We start from the raw sequence: 19,366 nt of genomic DNA, 5'->3' as shown, positions 1-19,366 counted from the left end.
ATGGGCCAAAATTCCTCAAAACCGATGCGAGAGACTGACCAACAGTTACAGGAAACACTTAGTTGAAGTCATTGCTGCTCAAGGGGGTGACACCAGTTACTGAATCTAAAGGGTCACATACTTTTTCACACATGGACATTGAATGTTGAATCATTTGTGGATAAATAAATGTTGAAAAAGTATCATGTTTTTGTGTCATTTGTTTAATCAGGTTATCTTTATCTATTATTAGGACTTAGATCTAATAACATTTTAGGTTTGAAATATGTGAAAATCCTAAGGGGTTCACAACCTTTTTCTCGGCACTGTGAATTCCCTGTGACGTTTTGTGATGTCATAGCCTAATTTGCATGTGTCACTACGTTTTCAGGTTATTCACAAGAAATATACTCGCTAAATGATTCTACTGAGTTTAGCTCTTAAAAAAAAAAAAAAAAAAAAAAAATAACCTGGGCCCTGTTCCACATATGCAGTTCACAAAACCAACAATAAAATGTACATCCCGTATGGGAAAACTGAACCTGCAGTGAGTGTGAAAAATTATGTAAATAAGTGTTGCATGTGTAAAAGGTGCTTACAAAGAGGGTATAAAACCTGCAGCATTGTTTTCACAATGTTTTCCACTAGTTTAAAGGTTGCTTATCCTATTTCTGCTCTTTTGTTAGAAGTCTTCCAATTTTGTGTAGCACAGTGTAGGCTACTAGGATGCATACTACTAAACTGCATAAGCAGAATATTTTATATATATATATATATATATATATATATATATAAAATGTACGCTTTTAAGAAAAACGTCAATTAAACATTCAGTTTGTTTAACTTAAATTTTAAAGCTGAGGGAACACAGAGCCACTTTGTTGCTTGGAACTTGGTTTCAGGAGACTAGGTTTATGGCGCATCAGTGAAGACTTGAGGAGACTAATGGTGCCAAATCAGCCAATCAAAGCCCACTTTTAAAACGGGAGAAAATAATTACTGAATAAAGAATAAAAAGATTAACAAATGCCGACATTATTTCTCAGTTTGTGTTATTATTGCGTACATCTGAAATGATCCAAATTAATACTGACAGTGCTCTCATTTACAAATTGCAGTCGGGGTGGCGGGGGGTTGTTTACTGATTTATTTTAAATTAATATCTTTAGCAAAAGGTGACACATTCAATAAGATTTGCTTGTGTGACTTTCAGGCAAATCAGCGCATTTTTGGCAGTGACACGATAAAAAAAACCAGAAACTAATACTTCTGATTGGTTTATATTTGGGGAACCCCCTGATACAGTCCATATATGGATAGTATTCATCACATGATTTGAATTAAGGTATAATATGATTCGGAGGGATTCCCTAAAATAGTCAGAGAGCAGATTACGTGTTCGTAGAAAACAAATTCATGATTTCAAAAGTACAGTTTAATAACATAATACACATTCAAACAACCCACACACTAGGAAATTAAGTTTCTACCATTTATGTATCAGTAGTCTAAAAAGGTCAATTTCTTTAACATTAAAAAAATAATAATAAATAAATAAATAAATATATATATATATATATATTATATATATATATATATATATAGATTAGTGCTAAAACAGCGGTTTTATTGATATATATATATATATATATTTTTTTTATCAATGGGTAGAAACTTTGAACTAAAACGTAAACAGATCAAGTTTAGAGACATCGTCATATTTGTTCAGTAATTGTAAAAATAATTGTTTCTTATTTGCTCCATGTCTGCCAACTTATTTTTATCATCAGAGCACGCGCATTAAATAATTTGACGTCACTGGAATGGTGAGGAGGCGCTAGGACCAGAAACACGCTCGTTACGGTTTACATGCAAGTGTCAAATAAAATGTCACTGTGAGTAAAAAATAAAACCACCTTGTCACATGGCTGGCTGAGTGGTGCCGTCAGATCCAGGAAATGAATAACACACAGACAGATGAAATGAAATGATGAAGGCGTTTGCTTGAGCCGGTTTATTATTTACGGGAAAATAAAAGGTTTCAACAAACACAAAACACAGGACACTTGCGGCCAAAATAAATAGGCAAACAAAACGGACTAACATTAACAAACGGTGGATGGACAGTCACACAAACACGGTGAGTAAAAATAAACAAACAAGTATCGTGCTGGTCCTACCAGCACGTGATAGCAATTGTTATTAATTTATTTCTCTTTAGTTCTCCTCCTCTCTCTCCCGTTCACTACTCACCGAACACCCAACCCCGAGTGAGTAAAATGTGCATCTATATATACTGTTGTGCTGGGATTCAATTACTAATTAATTATTCACTTGAATCCCAGCACGTGAATTAATTATGTGCAACCTTGTGCTCACATATTATATACTTTAAATGCACGTGAAGTGATGTGCAATCCCGTGCCTAAATACAATTAATACATTTTAAATAACTCGTGCTGCACACACCCATTTATATCCCGTGCACCCATCTCTATACACCAACATTAACACACCACACGCAACATACAATACAGAAATGCACACAGGGGCGGGGCACATTGCCACACACCTCTAGCGAGCAAGCTTGTCATACGAATAAAAATGCCTTAAAAGTCGACTTAAACCGTTTTCCATAGCGTTTGTCGCATATATTTTCTTTTTCACCTAAGTTTTATCGAGCTTAAAAGTTGGATGGAAAAACGCCTCTTGGCATGCTCTGGCCCCAGGCAGGAAGAGCACCTGCCATGCTTATCTTCAAAAGGCAGACTGACCTTGCATGTCTCACAGGGATAGAACCTGGGCACGATGCAAGGAGAAAGCAATGTAGTGTACAGATATAGTTGTGCAGGTGCTGCCTCAATCTGCTTACAGATATCGACCGGGCGCGTCAAAACCCGAGCGGGACCGGTTTGGTACCAGACTGGTGACTTGAGCTCCGGTTGGTAACAGACTAGAACCGGATCGGTTTGGTACTGGTTTGGTGTATTTGACACCGGGTCGGTACTGGTTCAGGACCAGTGCAGTACTGGTTCGGAACCTGGTTGGCACTAGGTTGGTTCGTTACCAGTTTAGTGGTTTTTGCACCAGGTCGGTATTGGACTGCAGCACTGGGTAGATGGCTTTAGCACCGGGTCGGTACAGTACGGTACAGTACCATGTCGAAAACCGGACTGGTACCAGGTCGGTTTGGTGACTTTAGCACCGCGTCGGAACCTGGTCGGTCCGGGATGGTAACCTTGGTCCTGATTTGGTATCGGTACCCAGTCGGGAGAGGGTCGGTGACATTGGTACTGGTTCGGTACGGGTCCACTGGTTCGCAGTCATCATGGGTGGCATCTTACAGGGATGCCCACCTGTAAGAGCCACGGGCAAAACCACTCAGTCAGTACCACACACAAGACTGAGGGAAGACTGCTTGTTAGAATGGACTAACAGCTTTCGCAATGGTGATGCTAAAAAGCTGTCACCAAAACTGCATCAAGATACTGTGGTTGAAATTGCTTAAAGCAACAACAACCAAAGCAAGTATGAGTCCTGCGCAGTGCTGCTGAGCCCAGCAGCTGCTCTTGCTGCATGTGTGCTCGCAGCACCACGTTGCAGACAGGCCTGCGCCTAGAATCTGTAAAAGAACAGAAAACACACAAAGAGAAAATACTTTCTCAATAAAAACCAGTAATTAAACAATTACATCAATAATATAAAACGTCTCGTATGGTGCTAAAAAGCAAAAACGAGAATTAAAATATGCTCCAGCCGGAGCTATGCAGCCTTGGGGGAGAGCACAAAGTCAGCAGAGTTGCTGGATCCCTGGGAAGAAGCAACTCATGACACTGGCTTAACACGGGGCGCAAGGCCGGAGTGGGATGTAACAAACAACAGGGTGTAGTGCACAAATTATGCGTAATTAGTAAAAACTATTACAGCAATTATTTTAATATCACAGACAATTTGTGTAAAAGCAAAATAAATGTGAAATATATACAGATAGAAGCAACAATGTACTTATCTGAACAAGGCTCTCCAATCAGGTCTGTTTTCAAAGGAAAAATGGTGCTGAGATCTGTGAGCGCAGTCCTTTTGTGCCCTCGGAGGTGGGCCATGACTGTGTCACAGGCTCGCTGAGCAGCTTTGGTATACAATATTCAGGTGCCGGGTCTTTATGAGGTAAATACCCATACGGTAATGGTTACATGTCGTCCTTGAAAGGGTTGTATTAGGAATTCATACATAATTAGATTTCAATTACTAACAATTTTTTATATATATAAAAATAGTGTTACAAATATGTAGCCAAAGAAAAACAAATGTGCAAGCCCCAAACCAGTTGAAAGCAGTAGCATTACCTTTTCCGTAAACATTCAAGCAAGCCAGAACTGCTGTATTTTTCTATTTCCTCCTATCAAATTTTTGTTAGTTAATAAATAAATAAATAAATAAATAAATATGTACCTGGCAAACTAACACCAAACATGTCTAGCATGCATCATGCGCAGACTTTGAAATTAGCCCAGTATATAAATGTACAGATACAGTACGTACATTTATTTGCACTGAGGGTGACCAATCATTGAAACATAACAGTACAGAACTAAACATTTAGTTGACATCAAATGTTTATGGAACAATAAGAAACCTCTTGTTTAAAGTCTGAAATACAGTTTTATCCTCAGATAAACCTTTTGTTACTAGTATTCTAACTTTATTATATATAGCAGGGGTGGCCAAACTTCCTGACCCAAATTTCCATACGGTCGAGAGCCGCAAGACACGAACTGTGAAACATGAAATGTTTGTGAGAGAAAAACATTTTAAATACAAGCATTGTTTTACTTTTTTTTTTTTTCTCTCAAACACAGAATCTTAATGGAAGCAAAATACACAAGAACATGGGATAGAACGTTGCAGAGCCTACTCAGTTTCTGTGTCATTTTTATTGTACTGTATTGAACTTTAAATGTGACACTGTGGTGTTTTTCCATTATTTCTTTTTATACTGTATGTATTATGCACTTTAAATAAAATAGTCAGTTATTATGAAGCAAAATACGATAACTGATCTGATTTCACCAAAAACACCACATAAAAAGACACATTTTTGTAAGGATTCTTTTTTGACAAACCCTGCCCTTGAAGATCTGAATCTGGGTTTAAAAAAAAGCATTTTTTTTTTGTATGACTGCTGCGTGTATTAAATACTTTTGAGAGCTTTGTGGATGACAAATGCACTGTATTTATTTTGAAAGGGATTACAGTACCTGCTCATGACGAGACATAAGATATGTAAATATAATATACATACATTTTAGACTGCTGAGGCGTGCTTTTAAGAGATTTGTTTTTAAAATGACGTTTGCGGCTACTCGCCTTGTACAGACTGCAGTGTGTAAGCGATTTGTTGCAGATAAGACAAAGAGGTTTACCACTGTTTCAGTGAAAGCAAAGTCTTCTTCCCATTCTGGCTTAAAGCCTCATATGTCTGTTTATTACTCATGGAGAGTTTGCTCAATGCCATTGTCTCCAGGAAACAAACAAACACTTAATTCGAAATTATGAAACTGACTTTCAATTGCACATCCGGTTTTCAATTGAGGCGATAAAATACGCATGCACAAGCGCGCGGTGTCGAAGGTCATCAAGTGACGAAATGTGCAGTGAACATGCAGGCTCAAAGAAACAGAAGAGAGAGAACAGGAGAGAAGAAAGAATAATTAACACAAATGAATACAGAGAACACAAATAATAAACTTGTGTTTATTTGTACTTTCTTCATTTTTTTGTTTATTATTTTTTCTTCAGTTCATTCGAGCTGCACAGTGCGAGTCACCCAGCATTTCACCAGGAACCGCACTTGAACTGCCCGGAAGCCACGGTTTGGTCACCTCTGATATATAGCATTAACTGCAGATTAAATTAAAATGAAAACATATCCAATTGTTTTTTTTTTTTTTTTTCTTTATCGCACCAAAAGGCTTGAACAGTAATAGTAGAACTTGTAATGGCCAAACTTGGATAACAAAGACTGTTACCTTGGTATTATTTATGGTGAAATGTTATGTTTTTGAAGTAGCTACAATCTTCTTAATGTTTGTTTTTAAAATCTCATTTTAAAATCACAATACAAGTTCCACAAATTGTCACAACCCCCATAAAGATTGTGTTCCAACATGTCACAAAGCACATTAACCATAAAAAAGGACATTCCCCCAACTCTATGATGCTTACAGATACAATAGGTATGAATCCAGTAAGAAGTGCAAGTGATTTCCTCACCTGGTTGATAAAGCACAGAGGGATCCCACTGCCACCACAAACTTTGCAGGACCCCAGCCAACATACTCGAAAGCAACAGGGAGAGGGCTCTTCTCATCCAGGAGGTAGTATGGCATCATAAGGGTCAGTGCTGCAGAAACCCCAAAGTAGGCCAGAAAGCAGACTAGTAGGGAGGTGACAATCCCAATAGGAATCGCTTTTTGAGGGTTCTTCACCTCTTCACCTGAAATTATACCATGGGAGGAACTTAAGCACATTATCCACTTCAACTTATAACCTCCTCAGGCCCCATATTTTAATGGATTTGTTTGTTTTTGTTTTGTTGGTGCTGAGGAAACCTAGAATGAGTCCTGCCTTCGCCTAGATTCTAGGTCCCAGGTCCCAGCACCAAAAAACCTACTGTATGATTTATAATAAAAATAGCAAAATCCATTTAAGTAGATAAAGGGACTAAGGAGGATGAAACATCACGTTGGCAAAATCACACACAGAAAAGTACATTACATATTAAAAATCAGATCAAAGTTTCAGTTCCGAGAAAAACAAATATCCAGTACAATATAAATAAGAAAAACCCTATCTATGGGTCTTTCCATTGTGTTGTCTCTAACCAGTAGGACTACAAGACTCAAGGTTGTAGTACACTTTTTATGTTAGCAGTACACACATTTGAATAAACAGTTTAAGCAGCTAGAACAATACCCAGCGTTATATTTTATAATTCCCTACTTATTAAGTAAAATATTACTTTTACATAGAGCTACGGCATCTCAAAGTGCTTTACAAAGCCAGTGGAGTGCAGCAAGTTGAAGGTAAACACAGACACCATTCTGCACTTAGCAACATCTCACACACAGCTAATGTTAGCCTTCAATTTCTGCAGTACAAAAGCAGTGTAAAACATGCAGTGGGCAGGCTGTAAATTAAAAGTGAATGCGTCCTACTGTGCAAACGCCTATCTGCCAGCACTTTAAATGATAAGCTTTAGATTTTTTGTTTTTATCAAACAGACATTTCAAACATATTTACATGGCTTGTATGTTTATAAATCAACATGGAAATAGAAAATCAAGCTATTTCTACAGTTGTGTGGAGACACACACTGCGCAGTATATTCTTAGAGTCACAGATGTACTTGTTGGTGTTCAGCCTGTTATCATAGCTCTCCCTTTCACAGAACTGACCTGTTGTTGCGATGCAGTCAAACCCAACAAACGCATAGAAGCAGGTAGCAGCTCCAGCCAGCGTTCCTTCAAAACCAAAGGGCATGAAACCACCAACACCATATGCACTGGTGACATTACCTGCCAACGACAGGTTCCTAAGAGAACAGAATTGAAATGCACAAGTCCTGAGTATTATTAAACAGTAAAAAAAAAATACCATCACACTTTCATATTAAAATATACTGTTTATTAGGGTTTTACAAATGAAAAAAATACAGTTTGTGATTAATAATTGATTGATTATTCTGTTTTATTTCATATTTATGTTTTGGTACCTACTTTAGTAAGGTAACATTAGTAGTAGTCTGTAACATATGTATATTGTACTGATGCAAATATCTATACAGTACAGTAGGTATAAAGATTTGTAGACCTATGAATCTGCACACTGTTTAGGTCCTGCAAGCTGGTGTACATTAGATTCACTGCATGCACCTAGAATGTTATTTACAGATATCATGTCACAGTACCTTGTCACTGCAGTAAAATTGATGAGAGCATCTTCTGTTATTTTCCAGTTCTCTGTATCTCCTTTCACAAAGCCAGCGATAATGACAAACATAAGAACTAGCACGTTGACAGCTGTGAATACTTTGTTGACCCAAGCAGACTCCTTCACACCAAAAGACAGCAGACCTTCAGAAGATTGAAACAAGAAAAATAATATTATACATTAAAATAATATTTTACGTTATTTAATAGTACAAGATACTACAAACCATAAACTTTATCCCAACTACAGCCCCATTTGACTGGGATGCATAGCAGCTTTTGAATCTAGATTGATGGAGCTGTCAGGTGAGTTTATGATAATTGTGTAGTTTTGCCATACAACTGTGAAAAGTAACTTAATAGTTTCTGGTAAAGGATTACATTTGGACTTTAGCTTTGGGCTCTTATGGCTGAAACAACACTGTAGGCTTTTACATACAGTATAAACAAGTAACTAAAAGCAGCTTGCCTCAGTAATCAAAGCAGTCTAAAAAGGCCTGTGGTGAAGGAATTATTCTTCTAATTGTAAGTTCATTGGCATAATGCCTATTAATTACCTGTTGTCTTCTACTCTAAAAACTAGATTCCAAATAACATTAACAAAAATATATTTATATTCTGTACTACTGCTTTCCAGACCTTTCACTTGTAGATAAGATTCACAGGTGTGGGTGAAGCGATTTCCACTGGGCAACGTTAGTATAAGTTGTTCTACCCTGGTGTATATATGCTGGTGTTGTACAAATTTTAAAAGAAAAAATAATGCATTTTTTCTTACCTGATATTATCAGTATCAGACACACTGCGAAGAAATCTGGATATTCAGCTAGCCCAGGAGAGCTCATTCGGAAGTAGGTGCTAAAGAACCGACCAATTTGTTTACCCAGGAGTTCATCAAAAGTTCCACTCCAAGCTCTCGCTACACTTGAAGTACCTTTGAAATAAAACAAGAAATTATTCAGTCAATTTCCAAACCAGTCAGAATCCCGCTAAATTTGTCAGCTAATGAACAGCAGGAGATGAATGCTAATGAGCTGTTGCTAAGCCCCTCTTTCCAAATGACCCACTGAATAAACTCCCTTTCCTAGCAGCCCCACACCTGCAAGGTACCGCCATAGTATGAATGCTATAGCAAAAGTGAAAATTACATGGGTTTTCAATGCTATTTCTTTTGTTGTGGGCTTGTAGAGACATACATTATTTTACTGTATAATTTTGCTTAAAAATAAAACTGTATATTATCTTGTTTTAAGTGGAAAGTCAAAATGTCATAGTGCCAGATAACATCAATATGTCACCTAACTTTAGCTGATTTGCCATGATGAAACTTATGCAGCATATTATGTGTGACAAAATCTAATTGTATTGCACAACACTGTTGAAATGGTGTGGTTATTTTGTAAACTACTATGACTGCTACTGCTGAGACCACCAAATGTATTTCACTAGAAACCAAGATATTAACGCCAGGGACCCATGATCCTATTTCAGTTTCCACCACCCCTCCTAACCAATTACGACCAGAACTCTGCCCTAAGACCTTACCTATCACATATGACAGGATTAAGTTCCACCCGGTGATGAAAGCCCACAGCTCCCCAACAGTTACATAACTGTAGAGGTATGCAGAGCCTGTTTTTGGCACACGGGCACCAAACTCTGCGTAACAGAGTCCTGCCATGACTGAGGCCAGCGCAGCGATCAGGAAGGAGACGATGATGCTGGGCCCCGAGTTCCCCTTGGCCACTTCACCAGCCAGCACGTACACCCCCGCCCCCAGGGTGCTCCCCACACCCAGGGCGATCAGGTCGACCGTGGACAGGCAGCGGCACAGCTTGGAATCCTCCAGACTGTCCATTTCCACAACCTTCCTCCGAAACAAACATTGTGCAAATGACAGCACAGACCTACAGCGTAACATCTTGGGTTACAAAAATCTGTAATGAAAAAAAAGATTGCTCTTATTTCAAATGGCCTTTGCTTGACTGAAATGACACACCTAGGTCTGTCTGTTTTTCAGGGGCATTTAATTGCAGCCAGTTTTACAACTTGGTGAGGCATTTAACCACAAGGTAAAAAGAAAATCCGAGTCTGTTAAGTTTCTTTCAGTTCTCTGTTCAACCCACCAGGGCACACTGCCTGCTTGTTGACCTTGGACAACAGTATACTGTATCTAGTATTCTGCTGAAAAAACAGAAATTAAAAACTATACTATTATATAAAAACATTTTCTATGTTTTGTTGAATTAACATTACACTGGTGAACCTTCTAAAGAGTTTCTGCAGTTCAACAGAATAAAATGTACTGAAAAACATTTGACCATGCATCAAAAATACTGTTACAACACACCCATGCACTGTAAACTACTGAATAACTTCAGAGAAATGTCAAATATCTACAGTACCTTTAAGCTAATAGACGATCTCTATCTATTGTATGCACATATTTATTTATGCATTTGCATGAAGCAGTGTCCTTAAGTAAATTCAGGTCTCTGAAGATCACCTATTCAGAAATGCTGGTAGTAGAGGGAGAGCAGCGTGCCGTGTGGGTTCTGTGCTTGATGTTATTTTCATAATGGGGGTGGAGGAGTAGCAGTGAAGGTGATTGGACACTGAGGGGAAACTGCAATGGGCTGCTTTAGCATGAGAAACTTGCAACACATGGTGGGCTAATATTTCAGTTAGAAATCACATATTTTCCATAAGACCCTATTAAACTTGCTGGGGCAATACAAGCACAATGATTAGCATCACTGACCTATAATGTAGGTACAGTATTTTATATATTCCAGTATCACATCTTATACCTTATAACCATGTATCCTGGATTCTTACTGGAATACTTTTAACTGTGACTTCTCTTTCTAAAGCTTAAACAATATGAGCTACTAAGAATTGAGCATGCTATTTGGCTTATACAGCAACAAACACTTAGCAAGCAGGTCTCAAGTGTGTATGTGTGATTTGAATAATTTTGGGGAATTTTATATATATATATTTGAGTACTCTTGCATAACACATTTTGAGTAGTCTAGTACTGGAATGATACTTCATTGACTGGCATAGTAAAACTTGTGGGTTATTTATTTTACAGTTGTAATTGCTAACATGAACACTCAAAATATGTATAAAGGATAAGCAATAAACAAAGCAGGTCAAAGCCAGTGGGGTAGAGAGACAAAACACACTCCTGGATGTAGCATGTGCTTTCTGCAATTTAATGAACTGACCTCTAGTGTGCGTTCTCTAGTGGGGCATGAAACAATCTGAACAATCATGAGATCAGTCTGATTCTGATAAAGTAGAATACAGGAAGAGACAGGAAATGAAAATGTAATTTAAAATGTAAGCATGACAGTGGGAATCCCACTGTGGGATGCTGAATTTTTAAATGTTAGCAGGTGAAAATGAACGGTAAAGCTGGCTTAGACCTGAAAACAAGTTTTAAAAAGTACTAGTTTGCAATTTAGTTCATGTAAAAACATTCATTATAAAAAACCTTTCAGCTGTACAGTAAATATATGACTGTACTGTGCAAAACTTCAACTTAGATCAAGGAATAATGCCCTAAACTGTACAAGCCAACATTCTATTGTGACTGTTCTGAATCATCTAAATTATACTACACTGCACTTTCCACTACAGTAGATTACATCATGTCTGTTTAGAAATTGCAACATATGTATGGTGCGTAAAGTGTGCTTGAAAATATGTCCATACTTTTGGAAGTTAGAAAATTGTGTGCGGTAGAAATGAACTTTGACAAAGCAGTGTTTTGCCAGTGGGTAAATGGCAGATCTGCAAGTTAATGCGCAAAACAAATTTGAAGGTGATTCACTGTGTCAGAAAGGACAATAAAATAACTTCTTTGGAAAATATTTAAATGAATAGGCTAAGAGAGGAGATGCTACAAACTGGTCCATTCCCAGCATGGTAGCTAATGTCTTGCTGCTGAAGTAAATATACAGTAATACGCAATTTATGACAACAGAATAGTTAATAAACAACTCAAAAAACTTTAGAAGTCATGACTTCAAAATCGACAGGAAAAAACAAATACAAACCAAGTTAAACACCAGAAATTCACAAGCTGGGTGATAAAAGCAATGGTGTACATTTTTGTTTAAAAGGGTTTTACAGTATTTTGATGAAAGTTCAACAGTTAGTGGGTTGAACTTATGGACCTCTGGCTAGCATCCAGGCACTTTACCATAACAGGTATTAAAAGATAAGCATACTATGATATAACGAAAATATTTCAAAGTAATTGTAACACTTTAACTCAACAAACTAGGACATTGGGTTAACAAGCATTGGTACTTAAACACATTACCATTACCAACACAATCAAAGTTGCACTTCACATCTGCTCAGTTAAGTTTCTTCAGACAGTTGTTGCTCTGTTGACTCAAGAAGAAAGACCTGAGCTTATCCCAGCAGTTCTTGCAGATGAGTCTCACCGTTAACATTTCATTTAACATTAGCTTTCATTCAAAAATAATTATATGAGAACAAGTCCCTTTAGACCACCCCAGCAGGGGAACAAATACATTCTTGATGTGGTCCTCCCACATGGTCATGTTCTCCCACACAGCAGTTAGACATTAGTCCCACAGAACTGCCAGCAATGAGCAGTAATGAGTATGTGTAATAAATGCTGTATAGGTTTCATTCTAGCTGTGGATAGGAAAACAACAACATCTATTGTACAACAAGAACCTACAAATGTTATCCTTTAAGGCTATAAATAAAGCATTCATTGTAAACTTAGATCTCTTACTGTATGCGAAACTGAACAGAGTAAAAAACAAAACCTTTCCCAGATGCATAGTCTAAGGGGAATGTCATATCAGATTGAATCATTTGTAAATGTGAAGTAAAATGTATGTATGCATCATTAATCTGCTCAGAGGTTGAAACAACATAGCAGTGAAATTGTTAATTTCTTCTCATAACCTATACAAATAAAAAAGAGAATACAGCTGTGTATCAACTGTAAATACATGTAACCCTGCACATATGAAGTCATTACCTCAAGGGATTTCTAAGATATAGTATGAGGCTTTGACTTGTTATGTTTTCAGGTTATTAATACAGCGTTAAAGGCATCAATATTTAGCTACAAAACTATTGAATAGCATATCATAGTGTCACAACTCCCACAGTATGTTATGAAATGCACTATATGATCAAAATGTTATGAACGTAAATTATAAACCTATATTGGGATGTGTCCTTAAATCCCTAACCCTAATATAACACATGCACAGGCAAGTTTTATTACAGCACAATCTCAACTGTACAATATGTAAAGACTCAAATAAACTCCTACAAAATAAAACTAATCTGATATGCCAAAAAGCTTGATTCCCATGTCGGCTATAGTCTCATTTGTTATACAATGCCTGAAGCGAGTACTGTAATACAGTCAAAGAAACTCTGTATAATAGTGATCACTCTATGAGGAAATTTGTAAATACATTCTGTATTCCTAAATTGGACTAGCCCAGACTTCAAACAAAAATATAGTTACATTCATACAACCGTCACTAAAATTACAGTATTAAACAAAAACTGTATCCTTATAGTACTGTAACTCTGAAAGTTTGTTACACATTGCTTTTTCCATTAAAATATACTTGTATTAGCCTACCTTCCCAAGATGTATGGGGAGGGGGTAGTTATCTACAGCAAAAAAAGGTAAAAAAGATCTATTTTATACAGTACATTTAAATTATGTTAGTATAGATCTCACATAAAATAAACAGATACAGCTTTGTTTTATCATTTGATAAATGTGCAATACGTTTCTGTTTACATTTTCTATAACCGTTTAAAAAATCACTTGATTGAATTATAAAATTGTTGAGTAGCATAATATTTTGTAAATGCTGTTAATGAGCTGAGAATATTGGAGTGCGATAAACCACTTTGAAAGATCACTTTTAAAGAAGCAGGGGTTCCAGTCTATTTCTGTAAATTTATATATATAAAAAAAAAATTATATATATATATATATATATATATATATATATATATATATATATATATATATATATATATAATACGACCATAGCATGTTCTTACTGCTCCTCTGTTCCCCATATCCAGTAACAGAAAGAAAGAGTGAATCAGTTTAGGAGATAGAGGTTTGTTCATTTGGCAACATGTTCCTCTATAAACTCATCCTCTGAAGTTGATATTCTTAGAAATCAGAACCAGCAATGTGTGCAAGGGTACTATTTGTTCGGTGCAACTGCTGTCTAAAAATTCTTACATAACAAGGCTTGGTTTGGAGGGGCAACAGTAATAATTAATTCAAGTCGATGACTTTTTTCTTTTACAACAAATATAGCACTGCAAAAAGCTGTTAAATAATTTTTAAATGAACACACAATAAAATACTGTATGAAGTTATAGGTGCATAATACAATGCTATTAATACATGGTTTATTTCCTTGACAAAAGCAAAATTATACTGCATATTTGTGAAGCTAATGCTGTTAGCTTAATGCTGAAAAAACACACCGACATAATACAACAAACAATATAGTACTTACCACACAAGCTGATGACTGGTAACAAAATGACAATTATCTTCTGTGGTGCATATAGGGATTTCCTTGTGTCTTGGACTCAGTATGTGTCTCAAATTTACAGACTGCTAGGACACTATGGTAACATATACAAAACATAAATTTATCCCAGACATGCAGCAGGGTCACTCTCTGTCCAAAATAAGGCTCGTCTTCAGTACTTCATCCAGCTAGTTTCTGCTGACACACAGAACACTATTTTTAATCCTCCCTTCATACTAGCCAGCACAATTCCCTCTCTCTGTCTCTCTCTCAGCCCAGTAACATGTTATATACCCTAGGCTTAAGGACAGGCAGGATATTGACAGCTGCAATACTGGCAGTGAGGACTGTTCACAGTATCCTGGCTTTGATTATTTATCACTGGGAGGCAACAGTGTGCCAAAAAAGCTTAGTCTTTAGTCTGGCCCTCAACACTGAAAAGAAGCATGCCTCAAATAATGTGGCCTTGTACATATACTGATATCTGACACACTCATACACGCACAAAAAGTCACAGCTGCCAAAGTGCTTACTGACCACTGATAAATGGTTAGGCAACCGGCATCGACAAATATTGGAGCAGACACCACTGTTTATCTAGTGCAGGCTGGTAGAGCAGCTAAATGCACGGAAGCTGATTTGTCGAGAGGAGATGAGGAGGCAAAAGGCTAACAATTTAACAGGGATGATCATTTCGCAATATTCCATTAGACAGATCACCAAGTTACCAAAAATGACAGAAACTACATGAAACAGAAAAAAGGTATGCTTATTACTTAAAGGCCTATTGCGCTGTAATATATAATTACCGAGGTTTGCATTTTGCAAATACAAAGCTTTTATATTGCTCCAAGAACCAAAGAATTTTACAAGATCCTTTCCTTTTATTTACCTGCACTTGCAGACTGATAATATATGAATATATTTTAACCCTTTACATCACAATCCCTGCCCCTTACATGATCAATAATAGCCTTTTTATCAGACAGACTTTGATAGAGAGCTGGTAGTAGGTGTTCAGCCGGCTGTTGCTCAGGATAGTTGCAACAATTCAAAGTGTACTTCCATACGTGAAATTTTAGAGAACATTGTTAATTATCATGTGTCCCTACAGAACAATTAAACATCTTGCAGATGCATCTCTTCAAATCAGTGGTGTTAAAAAGGGGGAAGAATCATTAATCATATGAACACCAGCTATCTTTGAGAAGCAAAAAACAAAAAACATAACTACTGTGGAGTAGTGGTTAGGGCTCTGGACTCTTGACCGGAGGGTCGTGGGTTCTATCCCAGGTGGGGGACACTGCTGCTGTACCCTTGAGCAAGGTACTTTACCTAGATTGCTCCAGTAAAAAAAAAAAAAAAAACTGTATAAATGGGTAATTGTACGTAAAAATAATGTGATATATTATAACAATTGTAAGTCTCCCTGGATAAGTGCGTCTGCTAAGAAATAAATAATAATAATATGTTGAAGATACGCCACACAGTGCAATTTGGATGCATTGTGTCAATACAAGGCTCTTGTAGCTTTTTAGGCAGCATCTTATATAAGGCTCCAGCTCAGTTTTCACATTTTGTTAAATTACAAATAATGTATGCACAGTTTTTCAAACAAACTTTTTTTTATTCAAAGCTGTAGTGGTTAAACTGAACACTGTTATATGAGGAGGAGGTTAAATGTCAGCAAAACTTGCAACCCCTTAAGTCAGTACTTGGTAGAAGCACCTTTTGCAGCAATTACTGCTATGAGTCTTTTTGGACAGGTCTCTGCTAGCTTTGCACAGTAGGATGGTGACATGTTTTCCCATTCTTCACGGGGAAAATTGCTCCAGTTCTGATAAGTTTGTTGGGGATCGTCGAAGGACTCCAATCTTCAAGTCTCGCCATAAATTTTCGATTGGATTCAAGTCAGGACTTTGACTGGGCCACTCAAGAACATTAATTCTCTTCTTGTCCTGCTGAAATGTGAATTCTCCCCACCCCCACCCCCATTTTCAGAGTCTTGGCTGACTCAAACAGGTTTTCCTCAAGGATTCACCTGTATTTTGCACCATCCATTCTCTATCCTGACAAGCTTCCTAGTCCCTGCTGAAGAGAAGCATCCACATAACATGATGCTGCCACCACCCATGCTTGACAGTTGGGATGGTGTTGACTGGGTCATGTGCAGTGTTGGGCTTGCGACAGATGAAATGCTTGGAATTTAGACCGAAAAGTTCAATTTTTGTCTTGTCTGACCACAAAACCTTTTCCCACATGTCTGCAGTATCATCTACATGCTTTTTCCATACGTGCTTTAAGATGAGGCTTTTTGAGTAATGGCTTCTTTCTTGCCACCTGTCCATACAAGCCAGCTTTGTGTAGGTGACAGGCTTATTGTTGATGCGTGAACACTGACTCCCATCTCAGACACAGAACTTTGCAGATCTCTCAAGGTCATTGTTGGCTTCAGAGTGACATCCCAAACCAGTTTCCTGTTTGCTTGGCTGCTCAGTTTGGGAGGGTGACCTGATCTGGGTAGTGTCTGGGTGTTATGATGCATCTTCCACTTCTTAATGATGGACTTCACTGTGCTGAGAGGGATAATCAGCGCCTTTGAAATTTTCTTGTACCCTTCTCCTGCTTTGTGCCTCTCTACCACTTTATCCCTGACTTGTTTCGAAAGCTCCTTGATCTTCATGGTTGCTTTGTTGGATCACTATGTAAGCTGCAGCTTGAAAGTCTTTATATATCAAGGGAAATTATCTACAAGTTAAACCACTTTGAGTACACACAGGCTGAAACCATTTCACTAATTTTGTGACCTTTGAAACAAATCATTTGCACCTGTGCTGATTTAGGGCTGCAGTAGCAAAGGGGTTGAATACTTATACAACTGAGATTAATCTGTTTTTCTCTGCAAATCTTACTTATTTATATTCTATATGCACTTTTTAACTTCATCAATGTGGAGTAGTTTGTGTAGATTCTACATGTAAAGTCTAATTTGAAAGCGTTGTGGAGTACGCAGACGCTTTATTCCAGGGCGACTTACAGTCGTAAACAAAAATACATTTAAAAAATCACAGTACAAGTATTAATACAATTATGAGCAAGATAAAATACAATCACTTTGGTTCTAGCAAGTACAAGTATATGACAAAATACGATTCAATAATGGAGCAGATAACAGTGTCAGTGATAGTTACATCAGGATATAATTAAATACAAAATACTACAGATTAAATGACACTTGACAGATTACAGTACTCTAAAGTACAGGGTTAAATGCAGTAAAATACGGACCAGATAAGAGCAAGTAAAGTGCATTTAAGGAAGAGTGAAGAGTGTCCAGATGGAAAAGAGGAGTTTCTATAGGTGCTGTCTGAAGAGGTGAGTCTTGAGGAGGCGCCGGAAGATGGTCAGGGACTGGGCAGTCCTGACATCTGTAGGAAGGTCATTCCACCACTGCGGGGTGAGGGTGGAGAAGGAGTGGGCTCTGGAGGCAGGGGAGCATAGAGGAGGTAGAGCCAGTCTTCTAGTGCAGGAGAAGCGGAGAGATCGAATCGGGGTGTAGGGAGGGATGCGGGTCTGGAGGTAGCTGGGTGCAGTCTGGTCAAGGCATCTGTAGGCTAGTACAAGAGTTTTGAACTGGATGCGAGCGGTGATCACGAGCCAGTGGAGTGAGCGGAGCAGTGGAGTTGCTTGGGAGAAGCGGGGCAGAGAGAACACCAGGCGAGCAGCGGAGTTCTGGATGAGCTGGAGCGGACCGGTGGCGGACGCAGGGAGGCCAGCCAGGAGGGAGTTGCAGTAGTCTAGGCAGGAGAGTACCAGGGCCTGGACTACCTGGCTGGGTGGTGTAGTTGGTGAGGAAGGGTCGGATTCTTCGTATGTTGCTCAGGAAGAATCGGCAAGTGCGTGCCAGGATGGAGATGTGCTGGGAATAAGAGAGGCAGGGGTCCAGGGTGACTCCGAGGTTCTTAGCTGAGGAGGAGAGAGTGTGGTAGATTCCAGAGGAACGGAAATAGAGATCAGAGGAGGGGGAGGAGGGGGAGGAGGAGGGAAAGAAAAGGAGGTCAGATTTAGAGAGATTGAGTTTGAGGTGATGCGAGTGCATCTAGGAGGAGATAGCAGACAGACAGGTAGAGATACAGAAGGGGATGGAGGAATCAGCGGTGGGGAAGGAGAGGAAAATCTGAGCATCATCAGCATAGAAATCGTATGAGAAACCATAGGATGCGATGAGGGGGCCCAGGGAGCGGGTGTAGAGAGAGAACAGGAGAGGACCCATTACCTTATTCGTGTTGATTTGTACCAGATGGATGTCAAAGCAAAATAAAAAAAATAAAAAAAAGTTGTTTAAATCCATAACCAGTCAGAGTAACAATCAATCAAGAGAAAAACTATGCAGGACATTTTAATAAAATGCAAACAATAACAGTAGTGTGTTTCTAAAACGCAGATCTAAAAGACAACTTTTTCATCTCTATCCAATAATTTTGTTTATATTACGAAGTCGTTTTATGCAATAAAACATGTAGAAATGGTTCCACTACTCCCTGCATCCTCTTAAAAAAAAAAAAAAAAAAAAAAAAACACGCTGAGGTATCCCATACTGCGCACGTCCCTGTAGCGACTCACTAATCTGTATCAGAGCATTTTACCTGTTGACTCTCAGCCAATAATTTGGATAAGTAAAACACAAACTCAGAAATCATGGTTTTAAGACCATGGATGAGGCCTGCAGAGGTTTTATTGAGAACTATTCTGACATCTTTCCTGCTTTCTCAAAACTTGCAGCAATTGCAATTACGATACCTGTATCTTGTGTAC

General features: G+C 38.1%; 1 protein-coding gene across 8 annotated transcripts in view; it reads right to left on the bottom strand.

Annotated features, from left to right (window-relative positions):
* The window catches only part of LOC117421282 (cationic amino acid transporter 2-like), an 82,426-nt gene that overhangs the window by 12,311 nt on the left and 50,749 nt on the right, over positions 1–19,366 (bottom strand). For 6 of the 8 annotated variants that reach the window (XM_059027008.1, XM_059027026.1, XM_059026998.1 and 3 more), the window contains 5 exons: positions 9,516–9,907; positions 8,749–8,904; positions 7,949–8,114; positions 7,437–7,573; positions 6,253–6,475 (listed from right to left, as the gene is read on the bottom strand). In XM_059027008.1, coding sequence (XP_058882991.1) covers positions 6,253–6,475; positions 7,437–7,573; positions 7,949–8,114; positions 8,749–8,904; positions 9,516–9,891 — 1,058 coding nt within the window. In that variant the 5' untranslated portion in view covers positions 9,892–9,907. Of the gene's footprint in view, positions 1–6,252; positions 6,476–7,436; positions 7,574–7,948; positions 8,115–8,748; positions 8,905–9,515; positions 9,908–10,375; positions 10,525–14,533; positions 14,646–19,366 lie in introns of those variants that run through there. The other 2 variants (XM_059027002.1, XM_034035482.3) reach the window with 2 other exon arrangements.

This window comes from Acipenser ruthenus, chromosome 1, assembly GCF_902713425.1.
Source record: "Acipenser ruthenus chromosome 1, fAciRut3.2 maternal haplotype, whole genome shotgun sequence".
In the NCBI taxonomy this organism is placed as follows: domain Eukaryota; kingdom Metazoa; phylum Chordata; class Actinopteri; order Acipenseriformes; family Acipenseridae; genus Acipenser; species Acipenser ruthenus.
This window is presented reverse-complemented; position numbering and strand designations above follow the sequence as displayed.